Here is an 11731-nt window from a genome sequence, read left to right as displayed (position 1 = left end):
CATAAAAACCAACAGATTCGCAAGAAATATCAGAAACTTACAATCATCTCAGAACCAATCAATCATCCGTCATCCGCAATCGAAGGAAAACCGAAAAAAAAGAAGAAAATAACTGGAGCAAAAAATTGAAACGAATTAGCCGGATGCGCCTAACGAAATGCCCTGAGTTCCCGCGACGTCCACTGGAACTACACAGCGTTTGAATCGCGAGAGTGGGACAGAGACGGACGACCAAGAAATGAAAATGGCGTCGCGTGCACGGTGCCGATAATTTTTCGTTACGTTCGTGCGTTCGTTATTATTTTTCGTGTGTAACAGGACTAAAATGCGAGCGGTGCCCGGCGTGCGATCGTGTAACATCCAACGAAATATCGCGTGAAAATCAACGGGGTAGCGTCGTTGGCGTGCATTCGGTAACCGCGACGTATACACGACGGTCGTGGAACGAGCAACGGGGAAAAAGAAGGTGTACACACACTGTTTTGCGTATGGCTTTTAAATCGTACGTACAGCATCGTTTCGCCGCGAACCGTGTATCCAGTGTGAGGGCCTGCCGTTGGCATGACGAGGGAAAACGCGTTTTATTTGGTTCTCGTGCATCGTGAAACCACGGACGAGCTATGTGCCCTGGCCAGTGCAGCGGGTGAAATCTAGTTTTCATTGAAAGACTCGTGGAACGGTGCGCGAACGGAGACGACGTGCGCTCAGCAGGCCACCATGGCGGTGAATCCGCGTGATATGGACGGTTTTATGCCGCTCCTGTCAACGACGGATATCAAGAAGAAATTGACCGTTGGCTGTTTGTTGTACAATTACTTGAGCGACCCGACCAAGAGCATCGAATGTCAAGACATCGGACAGTTCATCGACAACATCATACCATGGCTGAGCAACGGCAATCCCAAGGTATGCTGCTTAAATATACCTACCGAATCATTCGAAACGTATCCACGAATTAACACGTCCAACCCGCTCGGGCTCTCGAACGTTCCCGTTCGACTGATTCACCCGATTGAAGGCACCGTCCCATTTTCACGTCGCCTTTGTATCCCGAGATAAAAGAGGAAACCACACCGAGATAATACTTCCTGTCAAAAAAATCTTTGATTTTTCGTACTTTTTCAGGGCCTCAATTGACTCGGTGTGTATATTAGTACCTCACAGTTACCGTCTACTATGTAAACAAGACCGTGAAAACCCGCCCACTGTCGTTTTCTATTTATCAATGTTTAATAGACACATTGTAGCAATCGGTAAATATTCACAGTGAGTCAATTGTTTAGTAACACGTATTAGGGAATGCGTGCTCGTTCGAACGGTTCACGATAAAACGATTAAAGAATCGGCAGAAATGGTGGTGGGGTGTGCCGGGTGACAAACTGGCTAGATTGTGTGCGTGCGAGCAGTGGTGCTCATTCCCACGAATTTCACGAGCGTGAAAAGCGTTGATACACGGGTGACCGATGCATTTAATTATAGAATTGATTTTAATAAGTACACGGTAATACAGCCGGCGACGTATGGCCGACACTTTACGGTCGTATGGGATTCCCTTGGCTCGAGAAACAGTATTTGTGTACATTTTATTTTGGTCGACCTATATATCACCGTGCATTCGAAACTTTCTATGTTCGATACGATTGCGAGACGGCGACGTGACCGATTTGTAAATCAAATTCGGCTTTCCATCCTCGGCGTGTCCAAGGAAATTACGGGGAAAATAAAGAGACGAACACCGAATTTACCACGCGGGAAACAGGTGCGACAGGGCACGCTTTAGGTAAAGGATCTTGCGAAAGATTCGTCCGCGCGACCTTTCGATTGCTCAATCCGCCGTGGGGAGATCGAGCGATCCGATCCACTGGCGTTATCACTCTTAGGTTAGCTTGACCCTTAGAAAGGTTAGGAAATCAGGGTAACGAGCGATTTGATAACAGAAACGACCATCGGAAATAATTGCTCGGATTATTATTCAGGTTATGAGTAATATATCCAAAGAAACATGGTGCAGTTCAAAATAAGAAAGTTTAGGAACACGAATTAAACGCATGACTCGACGTAAGCGAAGGAACGCGTTCCTCCGTGGGAAATGTTGATTACATACCCAAGAACAATATTTATAACTACTTTCACCGAAAAGCGAGCACTATACTTCATTAATCAACATTATACGTTGCACGACATTGCATCATCGAAAATGATATTCCTCCACGACTATTTCTCTTAAATAATATTTTAACAGCCATTTTCAATTCCGTTAAACCTACGCATACGAATTTGAATTCTTACCGACACAATTTCAATATTTCATTCGCACGATGCAGTTTTTATCTTGATACACCTCTCGACGGGATACAAGCGATTCTCAACCGAACAGGACTTTGCGTTCTCCCATTGCTATTCGTAAAAAGTTATTCTGTTTAAGTACTACGTAATCCAGTGAAAGGAATGGATTATCGAATTGCGATCCGTTGCATCGCACTCGGAAGTGGCGGTTTTTCGTTTGAGCTAGCCCGAAAATCAATATCACGTCCTTAGTTTTAATAACGTCGGTCGCGTGACGAGTCCCACTGCCGGTTTCCTCGCAATTACGGGAATCGCCGGCCGGGCCGGCGGCCGCCGCCATGTAAACGATTATTTACAACGAATTCGCCGGTTGTCCGGCGTGCACCGCGGACACCGCCGCCGGTTTTACCAGAACCGCCATTAAGGGAGGAACTTTCACGCCATGTACGTAGCGTGTGTCCTTTGGCGCAGTATGTCACGCCGTACTGTGTCGCGGAAAGATTTCGTGCTTAGCTGGAGCCATTAAGATCGAGTTAAACGCTCGCCGATTACGGCCGCAGAAACGTTCCGCGATGATACCTGAAACTTGAACGTGCACCGAAAACACAGGTGGCCGACGCCATGATTAATTAGAGCGGCCGACTCGAACGGTAACATTTGTCAACTTATCCGGCAGTAATAAGGTTTGTTGTATAGATTGGCAAATATAAAGTAGACGCGTGACACATAATAGAGTGCAGATGATTTTGTATATTATATACTGCCATTTTGTTTTTTGTATGACACTCGATAAATGCTACGAAAATCTTGACCATTAGTTGTCCTTTTTAGCAATGAAAAGTAGCAATTATTCACTATTTGGCGTTACAATCTTTGCGTTACACTATTGTTAACTTATTTACGTTATTAAACATTTTGATTCGACATGGATTATTTTATGATTGTTTTCAAGCAGTTCAGAAGCGTCAGTCATCGGTGACTGACATGGTGTTTAACGTGTTGAGGTAAATGTTGATCGGTAGATGATTCGAGGATTTTTATTAGCTTTAGGAAGATTTAACCCTTTGCACTCGGAAGTATTTCGTTGGAAATACTTAACATTTTCTAATTAGGCGAAGATGATAGTTTTTGAAATTATCTCAAAGTGAAATCACAAGTAAATTGAGAAATAAGCCTCTTTGTCTCGGTATTTCACGCATCGATGAATTATGCACGGTTCAATGTTAAATATCAAATTTTATAATTTTACTGCATCAAATCAAGTGGTGACTGAGTCACCTCTCGAGTGCAAACGGTTAACTTTGAACTTTAGTACAAGATTACTCGATTGAATTGTTATTTGAATAGTAAATTGCAATTGTTGGTCGTATTGTTTATACGAAAAGCAAGGATCGTGGAACGGTTTTTATATATTTTCACGTATATTTCAGATTTCCTTATTAATTAGCATGTCACTAGCGCGAGTATGCGAACGAACAGCTAGGATCTCGACTAACAGGAAGAACTATAACGTGTCTGAAGATAAGTCCAGGCCAAGAACTGTTGCCAAAACGTGCATCACGGATAATGATAACAGGACTTTTCCTATTATCTTTCATTCCGGATTTGATGCGGCCGCGCGACGCCAATTGGCCAGGAAATTCAATTCCATTCGCGTCTCCAGTGCAATTGCCTTCGTGCCTGTTCCAAAGCGTGCAGATATTCAGGAGAAAGTTATGGAAGAAAATTTCGTGACTTTCCTGTGGAGCGGGCGTTGGAAACGGACACTCCACAATGGTACCAGAGATTTCGCAATGGAACTGAAAACTTAACACCGAAGTCTCTTCGATGCTACCTAAAGCTATATAACAATGGTAAAAAACTTTCAATCGATCCTCGATACTCTAAAACGGCACCTAAAGCTGTAACAATGAAGATCTCAGTATATTAACATTTTCTACTTCTAGTCAAAGTTCGATGATATCGAACACTTCACAGTGGTACCAAGGACCTTCCAAAGTCGCCAAAGATTCGATAACGGTACCACAGTCTTTCCAATGATCCCGTGCACTTGGTAATGAGACTGGAGACTCCGTAATGGTACTAAAGAGAACAGGGTCGACCTCAAGCTGTTAGTAACGAGCTCGTACCAATTTTGTTAATGGAAATGGGCCCACGCTGACGTCAGAGCACGCGAGCGTCGAAAAATCGTCACCCGGCGAAATTTCGCCGGTCAATAAGCTTACGTCACCCTCGTCGCTTCGCATGCGAAACACAGAAAAGTCTCTGTCGCCCTCCATCGCGATAACCTGGCCGGCCGGCCGGTCGGTCGGTCGGCCGGCCTAAACTTCGCCGGGCCGTAATTTAGTTTCTTCCATAATACATGAACCGCGTGCAAGCGTCGTCGTCCCCCTCGTAGGTACACTGCACCGTGCACTTTTCGCCGGAGCCTAGTGCACAGGAACGCAACACTAAACAGACGTATTTATATCGTACGGTCGCCCGTTCACTCCTATATTTAGCGTGGCTTTTTATTGTTGTTGTTCGCGTTGCACCGTTTCTGCCGAGTGACCGGCAACTAGGGATCGGATCAAGTTCAGATCAAGCGGAAAAGCTGTTCAGAAACTTCTCGAAGCGCACGCTGAACAGAAGATTCGGTTTCATTCTTGATTCGCCTCGGATCGTTGTCCACTTATTAACAACATTACACGTTCGAACTGTTTGAAAACATTGAAGGAAACTTTGAGTTTAAACTCAAATAGATCAGCGTAGATATTTCGCTCCGGATTAGCGTTATTCGCTGATACAAACTGGACGTTTCTAGAGCGACTGTTCAGCTATGGATTCGAAGGACGAGCAATTCAGTGGGATATTCTTGAGACAATAGGAGGTACAATTTGCAACTGCTGTTCCCAGCACTTTTGAAGCTCGATTCTTTGAAGTAGTTGCTGCAACCGGATAATACCAGCAGACGGGGACCTCCTTCGAGCCTCTCCCAGAGTCGGATAACTCGCGGTATTGTTTAATGAATCCTCGCCCGGGGTTCCTGGTCCAGACAGCGGTAACCGGACGCATTAGCATTTGAAGAGAACAGCATGCGCTACTCGCGCATCATTATCTAGTGACACTTGTTGCTGCAGTCCCGTTATTAGCTCGAAAATGTCCGCGGCACGCGAGACAGCGTTTCGCTCGCTAAAAGGTAAACGGATTCGGTGCACGCGACTCGGTTGTCTTCTGTGCGTTCGACCGTTTCGCTCTTCAATTATCTCGTAATAAATTGGCTGGCCGGCTCGGCCAATAAATCAACCGTTTTATTTGCATACCCATATCGCGCGGAGATTTCACAGAATTCTTTGAGTCCGTTCTCGGCCGGCGAATCGCTCAGCGAAAACACATTTCTTTTTTCGCCTTTGTCTTCGGCGCACGAAACGTATTGGCCAGACTTCCGCAGTTCGCTGATCAGCGAAACAGGATCACTGAAAAGTGTTCCATCACTTTCAAAAATGTATTATTCAGCGTGCAAGTTTCACGTGAGCATTTCCGAGGGAGCACACACTTTCACTGATTTTTGCTGCTTAATTGAATATTAAGGCTTCGAAAGTTCACAATTATTTTTCTATCGTCCTGCGATCTCCACGGCGAGAAGACTTGGATAAGTATATTTGCCCAGGAACATTTCATTCGACTCGTAGAGAGAAGGATTTCTAAGCGGACTGGCGTTAAATCGAAAATAATATTCGGTGCATCGTTTCTTTCCGATATTCCGAACGAGAAACGACTAATACACACTTATAAGGCTTCTAATATCTCGCGATTAATAGGTTAAAGAAGCTCCTCTCGTAACGTGCCAAGGTTGAGACAAAGGAGGCTGCTAGGACAAAAGGATCATAGCTGGCAGCGACCGTCTTCTCGAGCGAAAAAAATTGCATGTTGCATTCCGTTCGTAATTTTCGGCAAACTCGCCATTGTCGGTCTCTTGGCATGAAGCCTACTGGCCGCTACGTGATCAGCCTCCCTGTTTCGCTACGATAGCCCTATCGATCAGCTCGAAGAAAGTTTCTTACGCTGCGGTTGGATCCGACCATCCCCCACCGGTCGGCATCGGCATTGAATTTTTTCGAGTCCTGTCTGGTCTAGCCACTTCCTCGGTAAATTCGATTCTACACCGAACCCGGGGGAGCTGTTCGGCTTTGGATCTGAATTCGGGGAGCAGTCGGATTCAATCAAGCTTGTCGGAGGCCTCCTTCAGGCTTCCGTTGCATCAGGTTTGAATTTCGATGCGGCACGGTTCGCCGAGAGTTGGCAATAATTGATGGATTGATTGGATGATTGATCGGGAGCGTTTTAGGCGAAGGAAGACCGAGGAAGATCGCGAAATAGAACGATTGGATAATTGGTGCACGTAAGACGTTTCGAAGACCGAGCGAGGAAAATGCTAATTCGAATTTCTCGAAGGCGTGGCGGGAGGCCATTTTTTCGCGGTAATTAATCATAAGTTATTTTATCCGCGACGTGCCTTCGCCGGGCTAATTGATTCTGCAACTGGTCTTGAGTCACGTAAAAATCTGATGACGTAACGCGAGGAGGCATACACAATTGCTATCGGAGTCGCGAACCAGCAGGCTCGCCGATTGAAATTTTAACTTTCGTCCGGCTTAATCGTCGTCATGGGTTATAATTGGTTACAACAATACCGAGATAAACCGCAATGCGTCGATTACGTAATAAGTATTAAATAGCCGCAGGCATAATAAATATCGATCGTGGCGGTATACCGTGGCACACCGGCCAGTAGTGTATGCCTGAATTAGTGAGTCGGTGTTTCATAGAAAACACCTTCTATTCTCTTTAATTTACTTATTATATTTCATTTATCGCGCAAAGATGCAACGCATTTAGATTCTATCCTCGTCCCTTAAATGAGCAGATAAAAACTAGGCTATCCATAAAAAAACCCACGATCCATTCGTCATCGACTAATTTCGTTCGCGTCCGACCGCAACGAGGAAAATCTACTTATCTAGAAAAAGAGTTCGCTCTTTTTCCCTCCTCTAATTAAACACGTGTAGCGAATAGAAACAATTCGGGGTCACTAACAATTAACGAGTTCGTTTATCGAAGCAAGAAACAAAAGAAAGTATACATTCGAGTAGATAATAGATTGTCCTGGTAATTATTCAAGACACATTCGATAAAATATGCGACACTTTTGAACGTAATATTTCATTTCCTCGTCGAAATTGTAGCTTGCATCGTAGTAGCGAAGCAGGAAACAGTAAAAATAATCAGAGATAAATAAAATATATCTATTCATTGTTCGAAGTCTTTCCAGATATGATGCACTTCAAAACGTGATATCATAGATAGAAACCAACATCAGAATTTAAAAGTAATTCATATTAAAATCGATGAAGTAAACTAATCATCGAGACTTCACGCATTTCTCGTTCGCTGAAAAAAGCTCGAGGTCGTGATCACCATAAACAATTAATAAAGACGCTCCGCGAAAGGGGTAGGTGGTGTGACACACGAATTCGGATCATTACGGGGATATTTATCGTTTCTACGGCGACCTTTTGCCGGTATGCGTTATCGAGCGTCGCGGCGGCAAGGTGCAACCGGCGAGTTATGCAAGTGTCGGTGTGTGCGTGCGCTGCTGGCGTGATGCATGTAAAAAGCATCGGGATCACCGTCATGCGAGGGTGATGTCATGGTTTAAATTCAAAAAAGGAAACGTTCGCGGCGAGTGAAAAAGGAAGAAAACGAGCTGGCCGCAAGATAGAGAGAGAGAAAGAGAAGTTTACGTTGTCCTGTGACCTTGACACCGATACCGGTGCAACGATGCCTTGGAAAAAAAATCAGCGCAGCCGAGATCGAACTCCCGTAACGAGGCTCATTGTGATCCGATTGCGACCGTGCCGGTCCGATGAAAGGGATACGAGCCACACGGAAATCACCCTATTAGAAATGTTTCTTCTTCCCAGTCGATTAACTCACTCGTTCCCAGCTGTCTTACATAGACTAATGGAGGCGTGAAGCAATGAAAACAGGAGGGTAGACCATGAAAATACTAAGTAAATAAAAATATTTATCCGTTTGAGTGCCACTGATTTTTACGATGGTCGATTTTCTATTTTCGCACGAAAAAGTTCTAAGTAGTGCGAACGTCTCGTCTTCCATTTCCAAGCTGATAACAGAAATGTAAAGAAATTAGAAGGGAAATAGATAAATTTCATTTGATTCTACGATAAGCTGGCACTCTTAAGCTCTGTAATTTCTGAAAATTAGAAGTATACTAAGACTCGCATCTACCATTGTTCCCATATAAAAGCAAGAATTTGCAAGTTCTCCTTATTCTTCCTTACACTTCCAATAATCGAGTCGCTCGGAAGCAAACAAACTATTTAATTACTCAAACAGTAACAGACCAGTACATAGTGTCCTGTTTGTTATTTAAACAATTGAAATGCCGAAGGTTTCGTATATTTCGAAGAATCGTCATCCGCGAAGGGTTGAGCAGAAGATGAAGCGCGAGAGCGGTTGGGTGGGTCTCTTCGTCATCCGCCTCAATGGTGGTCCGCGACAGAAGCTGAAACGCGTTTCGCCCGCGATCGCCGGTTCGCGGATGGCGGTGGAGCACCTCCCACGTGGCTTTAACAGTTTTAACGGAGCCTGGTCCCAACTTCGACGGGTAAGGCCAGAAAACGCGAGCCCACGCGTCCTGCTCTCCGGCCGATCTTCGAGCCGCGCGCACGTACGATCTATTGTTGTCCCTTGTTCGTGATCTACTTGATGCCGTGAAGAGGTCACGTTGTTCGGAGTCTTCTTTCGGGCGTGCTTCGAGCGCCCGCTGATCCGCCAGATAGGGTTCAAGGTGCGTTTGCCTCTCCACAGCAGCAGCTTCGTCGCGATATCATCGATCGTACGTGAATCCTCTCGGCGTAGAGCCACTTTCCTCGACGGTGGATCGAGAGGATGCTCTTTTGGGACCCTGTCGTCGGTTCTTTGATTGGATTAGACGACCATCTCCGTTAATTGAACGCTGCAATTACTGGCTATACACTTCGTAGCTCGCGGCAGCTAAGTTGTTGGGGTCTTGGGACACTTGAACTCATTCTCAGAGAGCGTATCCATATCGACGAAAGTGGATTTTTGAGAAAAACAGACTGATCTCTAGGTTTTCGTTAATGTTAGATTACTTGGTAGGCTGAGGAACTATCAGATCAGTTTTCATTCCTTCTCAGTCAATTTTCTATTGATTTGATCCCTTAATTTCTATTCTTATTTATTAATCTACGATACGATTCGAAACCGATTGGAACTATAGAACTGTAAATTGGAAAGACACTGCTTGCGTCTTTCTCTGGATCATTTCCTAAGTTGTACTTTCGTGTCTTTTAATGGGAAGACACGGATAGAAAGGATTCGCTCAGCCGGACTACATGTAAATTGGATGAAATCGAAGCCTGAGCGGGCCGGAGCTTCTATTTTAAGCGTCCCGCGGTACACGCCAGTGATTTCCTCAAGATCCCATCGTTTTAAAAGGATAACTCCACCCTCGGCTGCACCGAGCCCCGCGGTTAATAAGTTGAACGTTCAACGCAGAACACACGAACGGATTCGAGGGTGAACGAACCGTTCCTCCTCGGGAGGACGAGTCAGATCAATATAGAAAGTGCAAGTGTAGCGTCGGGTGGCGCATTTATCGTCGGTTCAACCCCTAGCCTCCGAGTAAACCCGTCCGCCCGTCCGTCTGTCCGGCCGTCCTTCTTTTCCTTGAAGCTTAAGTTATAACGAGGGTTAAATTAACTCCGTCGCCTTCCTCCGCTCGGTATTAATAAACCTCTGCCCCGTGAATTTGCAACCGTTACTTTCGAGAATTTATTGAAACGCCGCTTTGAGAGACTTCTTTCTTGCGGCCGTTAATTAAAATTCGGCCGTGTAACTTGTATTCATTAATCCTGGATCGGTGGAGTATCGAAAGATTTATGCTAGGGATATTTAGATGTAGAAGTTACCTAAAGAAAATTAATTTTTTAAAATTCTGTTTGCGTTTTGTAGAGACGTTGAGCAAAATACGCTACATGGATAGAATATAATATTAAATCATTCGATTGTTGCACTGTTGTTATTGCACGTTCGTCTACCTGAGCACTGCAAGCAGCATTGTTTATGATATAGAAATGTTTTCAAATAATTATAAAAAATTTAGTTGTAGGTCACTGTTGACTCCTGGTTTGCATAATGGAATAATGTATGTTTTTATTCAACTAAGACAATAAGTAAACACGCCTGTTTACAGTTGATCGGGACATAATAAACTACATTGACTTGTTTCATAAATATTGTATTGAGATCCATTTTTCTATTTAATGGACTATAATTTTATCCAGTCAAATCCATAGCTGATCATTGCCAATTATATTTCTAATAACTTCTGTGGTATTCGACGTTAATCAAATATTGTAAACTACGGATACTGCTGCCGAAACAAACGCAGATCGCGATAGAGTCGATGCATGAGAACTACGAGACGAACGACAGACGAGGAAAGCTGGTGGAGCATGTTCAGTCCATTTAAGTTCGATATAATCCGACGTCGAGCAGTGTAACGGGTGAATCAGCTGTGAAAAATCGTTTCTGAGGTGTCCACGGTTGATCCAATGTCAGCGTGTCTGCGAAACCGTCCATTACTCTGCGGCGACGGTTTAAATACATTTAACGAACCGCTATACATAGGCATATAAACCTATTTTAGTGCCGCGGGGTAAACGTTCTCTCAGGGCTGTCGTCTGGCTGTGACATCATTGCTCAGCGCCGAGGCTTTTCGTTTTTCTCGTGCTCCTCGCTCCCGACTTCCATATAATTAGCACACCGCCCGATCATTAACGGTATCGCGAAACTCCGTGCGCTCGATCGTTCGCGATCGCCTCGCCGCTTTCTCGTTGGAAACGGCTTGAACAATAATCGCGGATTATGGGAGATCCGTGTCTTCGTTTCGATGTTCGAGAGAATTTCTGGAACTCTTATAATCCTGAGCAGATAGAACTTGACGATCGAGTTTCGAAAGCTGTGGCTAGTTGTTACTAATAATCTAATATTTCAACGCTGGAACTAACAAATCAAATTCACGTATTTCTGAGTTCTTTCTTTAACACTTTCACTGCCAAGTAAACTCGTCAAAACTCCTATGCAGCCGAAAGAGTCTTAATTCAGCAGAAACTAAAAAGTCAAGATTTTTTGTGATAATTACTTTATTATCTTATGTCTGATACACATCCATCAAAATTCGGTTCGTTCGATACGTCACCTAAAAAATGAATGTTTAAGTTTATGCAAAAAAACTTTGCCAAGTCGATTGAAATCTTAATAAATACACTGTAACAGTCTCCATAAGAAAAATGAAAAGATATCAATTTAACTGATTCTAAAATTAACTTAATCAAGTGTTATCGATATGTACACA

The 11731-nt window shown here is 44.1% G+C and overlaps 1 protein-coding gene across 7 annotated transcripts in view; it reads left to right on the top strand.

Moving 5' to 3' along the window:
* Window positions 1–194: 194 nt before the first annotated feature.
* Window positions 195–11731, top strand: part of chb (CLIP-associating protein) — a 48189-nt gene continuing 36652 nt past the window's right edge. For all 7 annotated transcript variants that reach the window (XM_076373519.1, XM_031976906.2, XM_076373518.1 and 4 more), the window contains exon 1: window positions 195–906. In XM_076373519.1, the coding sequence (XP_076229634.1) occupies window positions 718–906 (189 nt within the window). In that variant the 5' untranslated portion in view covers window positions 195–717. The remainder of the gene's footprint in view (window positions 907–11731) is intronic.

Source organism: Nomia melanderi, chromosome 14, assembly GCF_051020985.1.
Source record: "Nomia melanderi isolate GNS246 chromosome 14, iyNomMela1, whole genome shotgun sequence".
Classification (NCBI taxonomy): Eukaryota; Metazoa; Arthropoda; class Insecta; order Hymenoptera; family Halictidae; genus Nomia; species Nomia melanderi.
This window is presented reverse-complemented; position numbering and strand designations above follow the sequence as displayed.